We start from the raw sequence: 17,500 nt of genomic DNA on the forward strand, positions 1-17,500 counted from the left end.
TTCGAGTATTTATTTATTTTATATATTTTCCAATAGTTTTTAGTCAGTATTTCCAAAAAATATTTAAATTGTTATTATTCAATATTTTCGTAAAAAAAAATAATACGAAATGCTTCAATCGAGATTGAAAAGGAGGCATGGCGTTAAGGTCTTAACAACCGGTCGGGTACAATGTCAGCAAGGTTTAATATCTATCGGTTAGAAGATATATAACAGTTATTTACTCCGCGGCCTTTGCTCAGGCGAATCCACTGTACGAAAAAAAACACAGCTAAAATAATAACATCATACAACATGATTTTGAGGGCGTCTTTTGGTTTTCTGTGTTTTGTGCTCGTTTCTTGCAATTTCGTGTATGGAAAGTTGGCACGTAAGTATAATTTTTATTGGATTTTTGAATGATATTTAAAATTAATTTATATCTTGAGATTTTTACAATAGAACTAAAATGAAATGATTGCGGAAATGAACCGTTCGCTAGATTTCCGCACCTCATAAGGTTCTTAGCCGTAACAAGCTTCATTATAAACAAAGGTGTAAATTACTTATAAACTATGGCAACAGTTGTTGATTAACTATTGTAATGTAATAATGATAATAAACATAAATATTGTTAAACATTACGATTTTAAAACGTACCGCTCTTCAAACTGTGGTCTGTCCATTGGCCATTCCAGTCCATTCGCTGAGCTATTGACTTTAGTTCTTCTGAGAATCTTCTAATTTCTTATTCGATCTCGCAAAGAAACTCCAAGCATAACTCGCTCCATCTCTTACTGAGTGACTTTGAGCCTACTAATGAGGCCCATGTTTAGCGACCAAGCCGTTATCATGAACATCTAATAGTGATAGTTAAATAATCAAACATTAGCCTAGTCCCGCTAACCCGTATTGGCAAATCAGGCTCTATGTCGACTCTCCTACAAGGAGGAAAACCTGGCCCAGAAGTGGGAAGTTGTGATAGTAAATGAAAACCTGGTTATCTACCAATATTATAAATGCGAAAGTAAGTCTGTCTGTCTTTCTGTCTGTTATCTTTTCACGGCTAAACGGCTTAACCGATCAAGACGAATTTTGATAAAATGGTAAATGGAACTTTGAAGCAAAACAAAGGATAGTTTTTGACACTAAAATGATAATAGAAGGGGGTGAAGTAGAGGTTGAAAGTTTGTATGGAAAGTCCTTCATTTTTAGTTTTAAAAAATTGTTCGTAAGTCATAGAAAAAATAAGAAATATAATGTAATTCAAGAATTTTTGAAATTTAACCCTTAAAGCATTGTAATAGGGGTTGAAAGTTTATTTTGATTTCCACGCGGACGAAGTCGCGGGCGTCTGCAACTTTGCTATATCACAAATTGCTTAGAAAATAAGTAGTTATCATTGTATCAGCAACTGTTGTTTGTTCGCAATATAGATAAATATGTACATCGGAACAAAGTGGTCCATACACTATAATTTTATTACTGTGTGAAAATATCAAATAAAAGACTGACCATATAAAATAAACACTACAAAGTAGCAGGAAATAAGCAAATAACGTTCTTAAAGGTGCTAATGTTATTATGATAATGGCGCTAACAAAAGTTTTAAATTTATGAAAAATATTTACATTTTAATTTATTAAGTGTTATTCAAAAAGTGTACTTTAATATCGTTTACCTAAATTATTAAAAAAAATATATCTTGACGTTGCATACTTGTTTAATGTTTATTATGACAGTTTTTCAACAGACGAAGAAATGGAAGCTCTCAATTCGACGTGTATATTTTGTATCTTTGATTCTTAAATCAAAAACCATTTATTTCAAAGGGGCTTAGTTAACAAGAAATTTTCAATCGTGAAGCTTGACTATGTAACAACTACCACCGGTTCAAAATCTGAAGGCAGGCTCAGTAGGTAACGCAAGTGTGTATCGCAAGTGCGAGTTTTGAATTCTCCTCTGTCTCTTTCTGTAGTATCATGATAGACAGAAACAGATTGAGGTTGATTTAAGTTAAACAAAGCATCGTTATAGAATAGCCCCACTGCTGAGAAACCTCGTCATGTTTTAGATAGCTATCATACTAATATTATAAAGCTGAAGAGTTTAATTGTTTATTAGTTTGCTTGAATGCGCTAATCTCAGGAACTACTGGTCTAATTTAAAAAAATATTTTAGTGTTAAATAGCCCGTTCATTGAAGAAGGCTATATAGACTATATTTTATCACCTTACTCCTACGAAAACCACGCAAGTAAAACCGCGCGGCGTCAGCTAGTCTTTTATAACTGACTCAATGGTCCAGTAGTTAGCCAAAATGGCTGAGGTTCACGAGGCCCTGGGTTCGAATCCTGGAATCTGGAGTTTCAGACCGGTTAGGGAGTTGATAGTGTTACACCCCCGCTTCTCGGAGAGTACGTCAAGCCATCCGTTTAGCTAATTCAGCGTAGCCTATTCACTAATTTGGTCTTTATTAACAATATATTAAAATAAACATGAAATCAATTGAGATATGTCATCTATCTACTGTATGATATCGACGAGGGTTTGTTAATAAGCACCGGGTGAGATTCGTTACATAGAATATCAATTCCGTATAATATGTCAATTTACTTAAGTCAAAGTTAGTGAATAAGGCTGCTAGTCATTATCAATAACATCCGTGAGTGAGGCCTGGATTTGTAAAATAGGCTGATATTGATGTTTTAAATAGATACAAAGATATAGACAGCAGAAACGAAAGAACAGAAACCTTGAAAAAACTCATAGCTCTTCTTGGGGATTTAAAAAGAATTTAAAAAATAATATGATCATATTTTTATTTTTTTCATCAAAATAATTTATCTAAATAATTTTTATTTAGACGGCCGCGTGGCGCAGTGGGTAGTGACCCTACTTTCTGCATCCACGGCCGTGGGTTCGATTCCCACAACTGGAAAATATTCGTGTGATGAACATGGGTTTTTTCCAGTGTCTGTGTGTATTTATACATTATATAAGTATTTATATGTAGTATGTAAATGTTTATGAATATTATAATAACAACTATCTTAGTACCCATAACACAAGCTGCTGTGTATGCTTACTTTAGGGCTAATTAGTGATGTGTATTGTTTAAGTATATATTTATTTATATATTTTTATTCCGAATGCCACAGGAGCTAAGTTCCGAACTGCAGCAAGTTTTGAATCGCTATTTAAATTTTGTCGTTCGGCATAAATAACGAGGAATTAATGAATGTAAGCTTGTCTTTGACCTTTAATATTTCGTAACAGTTGATGTTATTGTTTTAACCGAGAGTTTTACCGGCGTACGTTGCACAACTTGTAATAATTATCTAGACATAAAATTATTTTGGTTCAATATTGTATCTTTTAAAAATATTTTTGCTTAATTAACTTTTCAATCCCAATATGAAGTACTTACACTTTTAAAAAATAATTAAGCTATTAGTGAATACCCTAGAATATGAAAAGGAGATGGTCCATTTCAGGTCCACTCTTGTACCCCGTATCATTAGAATTTAAAAATACAAGGATCTTATTAAAATTTATGAAAGTGAATAAATGTAACTAAATAAAAAGAAATAAATAAAATTAAAACCCAATTTTTTGAGTTATATAAAGATGGCGCCCATAGAGCAACTATGAAATGACAATTATTGACAACAAACGTCAAATTGATTACTGCATTGAAAACGTCATCAATCCGCCACTATTACACTTAATAGTATTGCATTTCTTGGGGTATAATGAATATTATTTCGAAAGAATTAAAGTAAATTCGTAGATTTTTTATAATCAAAAATAGTTAAAAAAAATATTTTCTTTTATTTCCGCTAGGGTACAATGATTGGACCTGGGCTCCATACAATTTTGTACCATCTCTTTTAATATCAAAACAATATGTGACTGAGTGAATTGGTATGGTAGTTATCTGTTAGTGCCTTTTCGAGTTATTTTAGGAAATTTAGGCGTTCGTTAATTTGTTCCAAAATTTTTAACATATAAATTATTACGATACTTTTAATTCCAGGATTGAAATACAATTTGTACAAATGCTAAATAGACGTTGTACTTAGTTTAATTTTGAGACAGAGACTAAAATGTATATTTTGTAATATTAACTTTAAAATGGCCTTTTTTTGTAGCTTCGCTTCGCCATGACTCGTAGTTCAATAGAGTTCAACAACAAATAGTTACATATACAATCTTGCCAATTATTTACATTGTATTACACGGTCATTAAAATACTTCTGTTATTATTACATAATTTCATAGTAATATGTTGCTCTAATCATCAGACAATGATTTGCTATAATCATGTGAAAACCTTGATAAGGTTTTTTATTGCCCTATAGACTTGGCGCTATAGACTCGCTACCAGAATACCTTGGCTTATGAACTGACATCCTTGTTATAATCGTAAACCTGAAAAAACACTAGTGTAGGTCCAACTATATTCTTGAAAAATTATTATCAGGGCGACGTGACGACGACGAGTGTGTCATTTTACGATTCAAAACTTATATAATTAATGATTTAATTGGATTATTAACTGATGATTCTATTATTTTAACGGCCTCGTTGATTTAGTGGTTAGCATGTGTGCCCATTGATTAGTCCAATTACCAAGTCCTGGGTTCGAGTTCGAGCTGTAAAATATTGAGGTTTTCATTCTTTTAAAAAACTTTCTGTAAAAATTCTGTGCCTATTATGACTGATAGTGATCGTAAAAAATCCTAGGCCCGCCATCGGAGCAGCATGGTGGGTCTCAGCTGCATATCGTATAAGGAGGGAGATATGCTGGGAAATGATCATTGGTCAATTTTTGTATATTTTTTTGAGCTGTTCAGCTCAACAAAATGCTCTTCCTTCTTCCACTCTACCGGTGGAATTAAAAAAATTGTTTAAATAACCGCGAACATTAGCCGAGTATATTTACTACGAGTAAGATAATATAGTTCAGAGCACACTGAATAATACAGTATTTTATTTAGATTCGAGTTTAATTTAAATTGCCGTGTTTATGGTCTATTTATGTACATATTTGTATGTCTATAACGTAATCACGTAGAAACAAGGTAATATTCAAATTTGAACTTAATTTCATGTAGGCTTTTTGTTTATTTAATTATTCTGAATGAAATTATTGAAATTAGCTGTTGTCCGTGACTTTGTTCGAATGAAATGTTTATCGGTTAATTACATACTAATATTTTAATTGAATAAGTTTACTTTGTCTTTACGATGCAGACATGAAAACATAGCGTATTTTCATGATATGTAGTCATCATTCGCTGATAGATGTTTGAGGGTTTTATTAGTACAGCGATCTAATACACATACTATAGACGCAGAAAATGGGCCAACCGAAAGGGGTGTAAATTTTCATCCTACTCAGAGTTAGCCCGGTTCCATCTTAGATTGCATCATCACTTATCATCAGGTGAAATTGTCGTCAAGGGCTAACTTGTAACTTGGGGTGTAAATTTTCATCCTACTCAGAGTTAGCCCGGTTCCATCTTAGATTGCATCATCACTTATCATCAAGTGAAATTGTCGTCAAGGGATAACTTGTCACTGATTTCATCTTTATTAACAACCTATTAAAATAAAGACCAAATCTACCTACTGATTGATAACCGCCACGTGTTGTCAGTAGGCCGGGTGACATTTCTTACATAAAATCTGTATTTCGTATATATTATGTCAATTAGGATACGTAAAGTTAGTGAATTGGCCTGCTGGCCCACTAGTGAGTCGTTTAAATACGCTGATAATAATTATGATATTTACGATCATATGAGTTTCTGAATCATAATTATACCTGATTGCAAAGAAATATTGGTCAAATATTATATTTTTTTATACGTCCGTTCCTGAAGTAATAAAACCATTTTACAATGGGTAGCGAAGCTAAAAATAAAAATACACGTAAAAAAATATAAAAATAAACTAATAATTTTATAATTACCATATTTGGTCAAATATTATAATTTTTTATACGTCCGTTCCTGAAGTAATAAAACCATTTTACAATGGGTAGCGAGGCTAAAAATAAAAAAACACGTAAAAAAATATAAAAATAAACTAATAATTTTATAATTACCATATTTAATTTGTGCTCAAACCTTGTAACAACAGTAATTAAGCACCCTTGACTTACGGGCACAAGCTATAATTTGCTACCGATATAAAACCTAATAAGGACTTTACTAACAATAACTAAGCAATTTTGTAATTTTCTAGTGCCTTTGAACTTTATACAAAATACTAATAATTCAGCTAGTTATTATATATATATATAACTAGCTGAATTAATCTTCCTACAATATACAGTAGGTATACACGTTATGTACCTACATTAAATTTTGCAAGTGTGCAATCAATGGAAGCATATACCTGTATTGTAAACATAAATCATTATATTTTGGACTCTATTTCCAACGCAATAAGAACTAAAAATACGAGAAGGATTTCTACATTTAAATGCATGTTCAAAGCACGGAGGATTCAAAATTCAATTATAGGATATTTCATGAGACGCCTGAAAGATTTCAGGATGAACGATATATTGTGGTGTCTGATCTCTGTTGGTAGGATGCAAAATCTAATAATGTTGTTGCTTCTATATCTTTATACAAAATATTAGATACTAGCGGACGCCCGCGACTTCGTCCGCGTGAAATTTAATTTTTCACAAATCCCTCGGGAACCATGGATTTTTCGGGTTCAAGAGTAAAATCTATTTCTATTCCAAATTTCAGCCTCATCGGTTTAGTAGTTGTGGCATTAAAGAGTAACAAACATTCAAACAAACATCCATACAAACTTTCGCGTTTATAATATTAGTAGGATTATTCGTCTACACTAAAAAAAGGGGTTTGTGAGGTTGTAGGGGTTGCCAATCGTCAATACTAACGCGGCTAATCGGTAACGAATTTTTCATAATCGGTTCAGTGGATCCAGAGATTACCCCCATTAACTTACAACCACACAAATTTTACCTCTTTATAATAAATTATAAAATGTAATTTTGAACGTTATGTTTCTGGCATTGGCTTTAATGTTCACGTAAAAAATACACGTATTCTGAAATTGAATTGAGGAAAATACGCGTCAAATCAAATGCTCCTGTCTTTTTGAGAACAAAAATAAAGCCCCCAGGCTGTATACAAAGTCGTTTTATCTCTCTTCATTATAAAAATGCTGTTGTTTACTTTTCTATGCCACGGTTTTATTTTCGGAATTAGCTTAAGGAACAGCATAGAGTTTAACAAATATTTAATAAGATTCTATACAACGAACTATAAATTATATTACGTTGGCTTGTCTGAATTTAGAATATCGTAGTATCTAGAACATCTTAACAAGTTAACTTCTTTCTGTCATCAATCCGCTAATGAAACAAAGCTATAGAAAGCCAGTATTTCCTCCGTTAATTCTTTAGAAGATAGAAAAGCTTAGTTTTACACAACCCGAATACAAACACTAACCCAAGACCTTTTTTAAATCTATACTAATATTATAAAGCTGAAGAGTTGGTTTGTTTGAACGCGCTAATCTCAGGAACGACTGGTCCGATTTGAAAAATTATTTCAGTGTTAGATAGCCCATTTATCGAAAAAGGCTATAGGCTATATATTATCCCCGTATTCCTTAGAGAACGGGAACCACGCGGGTCAAACCGCGCGGCATCAGCTTGTCTTAATATATAAATGCAAAAGGTCATTCATAACTAAATCTGGAAAACCGCTTGACGTACAAAGATGAAATTTGGCAGCAAGGTATTTTATAGATAGTAGACGTCCGCTAAGAACGGATTTTGCGACAGGGCCGAATTAAGGAGGTCTAAAGTGTCTAGATAGTGCGACACATATTTTCTTATCCTTTTTATTGTTTCTAGCCGACTACATCCACCCGTGTAATGCAACAACTAGCGCATGTCTTATAAAAGCAACGCAAGACGCTATCCCGGAGTTTGTGAAAGGTATTCCGAACCTCGGCGTACCTTCCCTAGATCCTTTTGTGATCGAAAAGCTGGCGATACCGCTCAACGGGCTCAAAGTAACGTTTTACAAGGGAAAAGTATCAGGCTTCAGGAAATGCATAGTGGATAATGTTATGTAAGTAGATATTGTTACATAATAAGCTGCATTCAATGATGTTAGAAGAAAAAACAGGTAAATAGCGTACATAAACCACGTTCGATATTTGCAATTGGCACTCAAAAAATGTTTTAGCTGCGTTGTCAACAGCTCGACGGCAGTTCGGCGACTGAGCTCAGGTTTGCTAATTAGCATAGTTTTAACGTGCCACTTGCGGTTCGCGAAGAACCTATCTACCTCTTTTTTCTCCTAACATCATTGGCTCTATCTACATTATTTATGGAGATTATTGTCTATTTTTGGTATGTGTGTGACTTTGTATGTGTTTGGCAAGACAAGCGTTTGACAGTAGACATGACAAGAAACTAACGCAAAGCAATGATCACGTGTAACTTGAATGATTCTTCTCACGGATTTTAGCGATAAGACCGCCTTTGCACGCTAATTGCAAAATATTATATAAGCTTACTAGCGGACGCCCGCGTCTTCGTCCGCGTGGAATAAAATTCAGTTTTTCACTAATCCCGCGGGAACCGTGGGTTTTTCGGGATGATGGCTACACCAGTAGCCTAGTGTTAATCCAGAATAAAATACATTTTCATTCCAAATCAGCCCAATCGCTTTAGTAGACGCAGCGCAATGGAGGAACAAACATAGATACACACAAACTTTCACCTTTATAATTTTAGTGTGAAATGTGATAGTGTGATTATATAGACTTATAAACTTATTTTAATTTTGTATGTATTTCGATATCTGCGCACGCAACAGAGAATTAAGAGCGCGCAGCACGTCGGTACGATATGGATAAAATTCGAAGCGCAAGCGAGACGCCGAATTATGACTTTCACGTGAGTGAAAAGCACGGAGCGATTGATGCGCGACGCAAATTTTATGACTTGAGCGCCAAAACCATTTTTAACTACTTGCAAGTAAATTAAACAACATAACGAAAAACAAAATGGCCATGTTCAAGATATATACCTAATTTTCTATACAAAACAAAAATGTAAGAAAATAAGTTCGCTTTTCCTGAAATTGAAAGCAAAATGTGAGCAAAACATGTATTTTTCAAAAAAATAAACTATCGAGAAAAGTTTTACAAATTGTGTATTTTGTATAGAATTTCTTTTCCAGAATCTGAGATCTAGAAACATTTGTAACCACCAAATTACATATTGCACACTCAAAAACCCAAGAACCAAGGTCAGTCATGAAGACCCATGCTAAAATCTGTCCATCAAATTCTGACGGTTAAGCGGTTAATTATTTTGATAGATTAACATCACCGATGCGTGATATGGAGCTCGATTTAGCGGCACTAATTGGATTCGATTCACATGTCAATAGTACCTACTACCCTACCTACAACGTGGGTCTAGGGTTGCCATTGTAAATTAGCAAAAACATAGTTCTGCACTTTAGAATTTTCGAAGGTTGTATTGCCGGTGTAGTGAATTTAATGTTCTTAATTCAAATTATATATTCAATTATTTAGTTTATCATGACTAATAGATCATGGGCTCCTTTTTTAAATGGTCTTAAATAGTTCATTATCATTCTACTAGATTGATATTTTTTAATTTTTTAATTTATTTTAGACGTGATTACATGAAAATTTTAGTTTTGAAATCTTCTTCGTACGTTAACTTAATTAACGTTACGTTACGTACTTAACGTTTTGCCCACAATAGCTTCTGAAAATTCTCCATTTTGTGATGCACCCTTTTTTAAACATTTAAGTATTTTAAAAAGAAAAAAAAAAGAATTGAAAATCTTATCAAAGCCACGGTATATTTAATTGTACTTTTCATTAACTTAATGTTTACAAATAAGAAATATTCTTCTACAAAATAAATATCTCCGAAATTTTTTTATTACGAAAATTCAATAACGGAAATTTACTCAGACTTAGCTCAAAAGTAAGTAGTCCGTTCAAAATAGATAATAGATATTTGAAATAACAACTCCAAAATTAAAAACACCAAAATATTTTACCTTCAAAACCCTTTTAGCACCCATATGATATGACTTTTAACACTTTACTTCTACTGGTGCACCTTAATTTCTAACAAAATTTAGCTTTGTCCGAGTATTTATCACTATTTATATTTAAGTTGACAGGACTATAGATATAAAGTAGACTAAAAATACATTCATACAAAGAATTACTATTAAACCTCAATAACCTAAAATAATTCATTAAAATAACAAACGTTACTTAATGATTCAATATGCGTTACAGAGATTCATCGTGTTGAAATATAATGTCATTGACAGCGTGAACTATCAGTGAATCCCAATGCGACAGACCTAATTTATATGAACCACAAAGTAACACGATGATTTTATCCCACGTTTCATCATCATTATTATACCTACTTTTAATGGCCTACCTACTACAAAATACAGGTTTTCCTTTCTCATATGGGAGAGTTAATTTTCGAGATTAGACCTGGCACGCTGCGCCAAAGCATGGGCTTAGATAGAGCATCATCATCATCATCATCATATCGATTGACGTCCACTGCAGGGACTGCATAGGCTTTTTATAGGGACTTCCAAACATCACCGCTAAGGATGCAGGCATCCAAACGGCTCGCTTGTTGTCGTCAGTCCATCTGGTGGGCGGTCGACCAACATTGCGCTTTCTAATGCGGGGTCGCCATTCCAGCACCTTGGGACCCCAACGTCCATCGGCTGCTCGAGCTCGCTCCTTACACCCAGGGGGGAAGAAGAAAATGCATCTTTTATTCCAATCTCTTTATAATATGACAGAACAACGAATAAGTTAAACATAAATCATAATTTCTGTCAGGTTTAATGGTCATCACTTTTAAACCGTTTACACCAAGTTCTTACAAAAAAATGTTGATAGGCACTTGATAATGTAAAAACTAGAAAATTAAATTATTTTTTTAACTACTGTATGTCACCAGTTCACTTAATTACCTACCGACAAGTAAAAAAAACAACTTCCGCGTAACATTATTATGTAGTAATTAATATTTTTTTAACCGTGCTAACTATTCTTACATGACATAAATGGTAGTGTGGAAGAGATCGCTCATTAACGATAAGACAGTTCAGTACAGTAGTCTTAGTTAATTTTTAACCGGCTTCCAAAAAAGGAATTTCTTCATTTTTTATGGTGTTTATTTCATTCATATAGTTACTATTTATCCGTTTCAGAAACCTATCTTGTCTGTATTTTTTACCCCAACCAATCGTTCCCGAATTCATCATCAACATGGATTTTCCAAAAACTTTTTGCCCCTGCGTCCGGTCACTGAAAATCCTGCTATCCTTAATGTACCTGTAAAAACTACATGAGATCCATGCAATTGTTCCGGAGTTTAAATTGTTTTTCTCCCTTTCGCTTTTCCTCCGTTTACAATGTTTGGTATTCAATGTATCAGCAATCCGTTTCTACTCTTTAATTAATCCAGCTCACACATGAAAGCTCTGTATTTGATCCGTACGATGACATGTATGTATGTCTGCATTATGTAAGAGTAGGGACGTATGATTATCTATACTTAATATTATTAAGCTGAAAAGTTTGTTTGTTTGATTGAACGCGCTAATCTCAGGTACTTCTGGTCCGATTTAGAAAATTCTTTCAGTGTTAGATAGACCATTTATCAAGAAAGGCTATAGGCTTTATATTATCCCCGTAATTCTACGGGATCGGGAACCACGCGGGTGAAACCGCGAGGACATCAGCTAGTGTAGGAATAAAATCGCACAAATAGGTAAGAAAAGCTGTAAATGGTACAATGTCGAAGGGACTTATTTATTTACTACTACTACTATTTATTTATTTTGGAAAAAAAATTGTACGATAATATTTGGAAAAAATAATGTTAAACAAATTCAATCGATTTAACTCAACACACTATGAATAAAAATGAAAAAGTTGTATGTGCTTAAATCGTTTTGAAAACGGTATCCAGCCAAATATGTAGTATCAAATAAATATTATCATGCCAACGATATTATCTAAATCTAGCAAAATATTAAAGTTAATAAGTTCTCCATATTTCTATGTTTCAGATCAGAATTGGAAAAACGTCACTTCGTATTGGAATTTCACTGCAATCTTACCATCAAGGGTCAATACGATGCAGTTGGCAGAATTCTACTGTTCCCTATCAACGGAGAAGGAGACGCGAAAGTTAAACTAAGTAAGATCATTATTTTATTTTATTTCACTATAACAATAGCTATTTTCCCGGGGTCTGCTTGAACCGTGGAATGTAAGAAAATTAGGTAATTACCGAAGCCAGATAGGTTTAAATAACTAATAAGGCAGTTACACTAATAAGTTATTATTACATTAGTTAAAATATTTCTTTACTAAATCAAAGTCAGAGTGGGGACAAGTGTTTTTCTAAAAAGCTGTCATTAGTTTTTTTGTTGTTTTTTCCAAAGGGAATAAGACACAGCGGGTGAAGTATTCCCAGTAATTTTAATTATATCCTTAACCTCCTTTCATCTCGTCCTTATACTCGTAATCTTGATCTGAACTGTACCTACATCTTGACGTAAACTGTATGTCATGTTTGTTTAAAACTGCCTTTATCTTATATCCAGCCCAAACTATATCTATGTACATGTATTCCTCGTTTTCAACTCATATTCGGCTCACTGCTCAGCTCGAGTCTTCTCTCAGAATGAGAAGGATTAGGCCAACAGTCCACCACGCGGGCCCAATGCGGATTGGCAGACTTCACACACGCAGAGAACTAAGAAAATTCTCTGGTATGCAGGTTTCATCACGATGTTTTCATTCACCGTTTGAAACACTAAAACAGTAAGAACAGTATCGAATACTAGAATATGTATAGTAAAACAAGTATTCGTCGTGGAGGTACATAAAAACCGATAGATAGAACATTTTCGACATAGAGAGTAAAAGTAAATTAAATTAATCTATTTTATTTATTTTCCAGCAAATCTTCGAATGAAACTGGACATCAACACGAAATACGTCAAAGACAAACAAGGTATAGACTACTTCTCCATCAAGAACTACAAATACTCCTTCGATTACGGTGACCACGTGTATTTTGACCTACAGAATCTCTTCAAAGAAAGCAAACAGCTAAGTAAGTTTATTTTTTAATATTTACATTACTTAATGATTAGTTATTGCATGACTACAATATAGTTATATCGTCTAATATATAACAATCTAGACAGTAGTATAAGTAAGTTATGCTCTTAAGAAGAACTATGGTTTGATTTAACCATTCCTCTGAATAGTTTATGTGCAGTAAAGTTTTGGTACCCTTCTTTGTTAGTAACCAATCAACAAATACCGACAAAAGACATAGTAAAACCAAATCAGAAAAAAGAGAAGAGATGGTATATAGGAGATGGTCCATTTCAGGTCCACTCTTAAACCCCGTATCATAAAAATTTAAAAAATACAAGGATTTTATTAAAATCTAAATAAGTGAATAAATCTAACTGCATAAAAAGTAATAAATAAAATTAAATCCCAAGTTTTTGAGTTATATCAAGATGGCGCCTATAAAGCAACTATGGCATGACAACTGACAGCTAACGTCAAATCGACTACTGCATTGAAAACGTCATCAATCCGAAATTAATACCCATAGTAGTGTTGCATTTCTTGGGAGAGAATGAATATTATTTCGAAAGAGTTAAAGTAAATTCGTAGATTTGTATAATCAAAAATAGTTAAAAAAAATCCGCCATGGTACAATGACTGATCCTGGGTTCCATACAATTTTGGACCATCTCCTTTGTATGAAGCCCAGGGTGTAATAAAATATTTGATTATTTAAACCAATTTAGTTTTTGAAGAATTTTACGAAATTAAAATGTATAGTACCTACATAGACCTGGCTTGATATGGACCAATTTATTTGGTCCATATGGTATGTAGTATGGTCTTCTGAATAAAGCAACATAATATTGCAAGGTTAAATATACTAATATTTTAGAGAGGCAAATCTTGTAAGGTTGTAAGGCAGCTGTTTAGGTAGTAGTATTTTATCCCGGTTTTCCCTCGAGAACGAGAATTTTACAGACGAAACCGCGGGGCGTCTAACGTCTCACAAAAAAGTAACTATATTCAACTATAGCTATAACTAATGAAAAATCAACCTCATTGCTTCGCGTTTAGATTTTTAATACAACGATAAGGTTGTCTAGTCGATTATATGTATTTATCGTTAGCTCACAAAAAAGTAACTAGATTCAAATAAAGCTACTTATGGAAAATCAACCTTATCGCTTCGCGTTTAGATTTTAAATACAATAATAATATGTATCACGCTGTCTGTGATGCATGACAACCAATTTGCGAGTGAAGATGTTTCACGCAAAAATGTAATTAGTTGTTATTTTTGTATAACAAAAAAAAAACAACTACATGATTACAACTACCAAAACAGACATACTCTAACCGTCTACCATTCGTTCAAATTTTGAACTTGCCTTGAATTGAAACAGCCTCTGACATTCGATTTTGCTTTCGTATTACGTACGAGTAATTGTTTAACATTGGTCATATTAAAGTCAATTTATAAAGACGCCCGCGACTCCGTCCGCGTGGAATTCAGTGTTTCACAAAACTCGCGGAAACGATTTTTTCGGGATAAGAAGTAGCCTATGTGTTTATACAGGCTATAGTCTATATTTACTTTAAATTTGAGTTAATTCGGTCTGTAATCGCGGCGTGAAAGAGTAACATACTTTCATACCATCAAAATCATCAGTTTTGTGCAAAGAAACCATGGATTTTTTCGGGACAAAAAGTAGCCTATGTGTAATCTAGAGTAAAATCTATTTCCATCCAAATTTGACCGTGATCTTAAATCTATCTACTATGTCTATCTAAAAACCATTTCTGAAACCAGCTTTCAGTTTTAAAAAAAACTGCATCCAAATTGGTGCCATAGACAAATACACACTGCGGTTAAAGTTATGAAATAAATTCTTTGTTTCCGGGTATAATAATTTAGATCAGATACGAAATAGATAAAAGAAAAAATGGTCTATTATTTTTGACGAGTCCTCTATATTATGTCCAGTGCAAACTCGAGACTTGCGGTGAAATATGCCACGCTAAAACCAATCAAACTTTTAATTAGAAATGTTGAACTTTTTCTTATTTTTATTACTTTCAGATTTTCTCAATTAAATGAGAACCGTGAAGGCCTATTATTGAGAATATTTTAAAAACTACTACTACTACCTACTAAACAACCATTCATAAACAAAACACTAACATAATTATTACTATAGTTTGCATAAAAATTATCTAATGTTATAATTATGTGTATAATTATAAAAATGGTTGGTCGCTTTTCTGACGGTGAAAATTAGTTGTAACTACTGCATATACTATAAATTTTATTAATAAAAAAACAAAAATAAATTTATATGGTCGACTTCAGAAACCTCCTCCTTTTTTTGAGGTCGGTTAAAAAATAGTTGTAAAAAGTTTAAATCACATCATAGAGAGAAGGTAAAATTTATATTATTAACAAATTCAGTTTACTGCAATTAAACCTATAGTTTTTTTAAAAGACCGTTCATAACATAACAAAACATTAACTATTAATAAAATGTACCACACACGGTGTATATTAGATATTGTGGTTTTCTGGCTACTAAACTAAAAGCTCTAACGATATAAACACTTGCTGACCTATTCACTATTTTGGTAATTATTATCAACCTATTAAATTTTCATTTTCAGCAATTTTCGTAAATGTCAACTAGCAAACGTCAAAGATAGTGAATAAGCCTGCAGGCCAATGTCTAAAGTATGAAACACAACTCTCGAATTGGATATATTCGTTTATTGAACAAAGAAGTAGAAAAGTAATAAATCTAATGTGTTTACTTCATTTATTTTTCAGGTGAAACAGTATTAAACTTCCTTAATGATAATTGGAAGACCGTCGCCGAAGAATTCGGGAAACCTATCGTAGATTATGCAGTAGATTTAGCAATAAGGACAGTAGAGAAGTTCTTTGATAAGGTTCCCTACGACGAATTAATATACGTTCCTTTGCCGGTGTAAACATTAATAAAAACCAGCTGTAACATGGACGTATAAATTATAAAACGCTACATAACATGGATTTATTTTTAATTTTACAATCTAAGCATTTTATAAAACGAACAAAGTTGATTTTGATGTGAAATGTGTGATTGATGAATAGATATCCGAGTTTTTAAGGTAGATTATGTACCGTTTTATAATCTATATCTATATGTAGTTTTAAAGTTTTTTATCTTATCTCATAACAATAAAAAAAATCAGTAAATGAAAACAATTAAAATGTGTGCATATATTTTGAGTGTAATACAAGTTACGGCAATCTTTTAAATTCTTATTTTTAAATATGCATACGTTAGTAAGCGTAACGAATACTGTTCTTCATATTATGTGTAGGAACGTAAACAAAAGAAAATAAAGTGAAAATTTTCAATTTAATGGAATAAAAAAAAGTTCTTGTGAGGAAGGTTTTATTATAATGTAATTTTAATACAATATGCACATGAATCATCTATTAATGTAATGTTTTCAACTTCATGTTTAAATATTTATGATATGAGTGTAGATAAAAATGTTTGTCAGACATTTAATAATAAAAAGTTAATAAAATTATGTCCAAGATAGCCGACATTCGGACCTTGGAACTGAAATCGCGGCCAGGGTATTCTGCCAATTGAGCAATATATAATCCGACTCCCAAGGCGTCGAGATTCGTGATATAAATTAGTATAAACTAAATTAATGTAATGTACAATTAGTTATAATTAAATGTAGCATTTAATGTTCCTAATTTTGTTGTTTTTCTTTTCACTGTAACACGAAATTATTTATTGTTACCATTGTAATTGTTTTGTATTGGAAATAATTTCTGTAGAAAATATTTTTTTCTTCTACAAGTTTAATTTTATATCTGTGGCATTTCGTGTGACATAGATAAATTTTTCAACGTCATCCCACAAACTATCGTCTTAATAACATTAAAAAATCAATCAATTCAATACAAGAAGAATAAAAAATTAAGTTTAATAACGATAACCCGACTACGTAAAAAAGTGGTCTAAAAAGGACGAAACAAGAAAATATTTCTGATAGATATTGGAAAATGCATAGGTGCTAAAATCATCATGGTAGAGCCGTGGTCGCACCCATTATATACCTAACGTATTATGTTTAATGGAGGTTTTCCCTGCATAACCCCAATAAGTAGGTAAATAGTAGGTAATAGTAGGTAGGTAGGTAGGTAGCGTTACCACTACATTACCATGATGATTTTAGTAAGTGCCTATGGCCTATGCATTTTCCTATTTCTATCAGAAATATTTTCTTGTTTCGTCCTTTTTAGACTACCTTTTATTACATAGTCG

The 17,500-nt window shown here is 32.7% G+C and overlaps 1 protein-coding gene across 1 annotated transcript; it reads left to right on the plus strand.

Moving 5' to 3' along the window:
• Positions 1–210: 210 nt before the first annotated feature.
• On the plus strand, positions 211–16,926 carry LOC112043116 (circadian clock-controlled protein daywake-like). The gene is made up of 5 exons (XM_052885038.1): positions 211–370; positions 7,891–8,110; positions 12,149–12,279; positions 13,048–13,203; positions 15,994–16,926. Exons 1-5 carry the CDS (start codon positions 295–297, stop codon positions 16,155–16,157), a joined length of 747 nt encoding a protein of 248 aa, XP_052740998.1. The 5' UTR covers positions 211–294; the 3' UTR covers positions 16,158–16,926.
• The last annotated feature ends 574 nt before the right edge of the window (positions 16,927–17,500 follow it).

This window comes from Bicyclus anynana, chromosome 13, assembly GCF_947172395.1.
Source record: "Bicyclus anynana chromosome 13, ilBicAnyn1.1, whole genome shotgun sequence".
NCBI lineage: Eukaryota > Metazoa > Arthropoda > Insecta > Lepidoptera > Nymphalidae > Bicyclus > Bicyclus anynana.

What these genes read in the sequence shown, in the direction of transcription:
- LOC112043116 (XM_052885038.1), top strand. Translation starts at nt 295, where the DNA reads ATGATTTTGAGGGCGTCTTTTGGTTTTCTGTGTTTTGTGCTCGTTTCT. An exon ending in CGTGTATGGAAAGTTGGCAC is followed by an intron (nt 371 to 7,890) that starts GTAAGTATAATT and finishes TATTGTTTCTAG; the next exon opens with CCGACTACATCCACCCGTGT. An exon ending in TGCATAGTGGATAATGTTAT is followed by an intron (nt 8,111 to 12,148) that starts GTAAGTAGATAT and finishes TCTATGTTTCAG; the next exon opens with ATCAGAATTGGAAAAACGTC.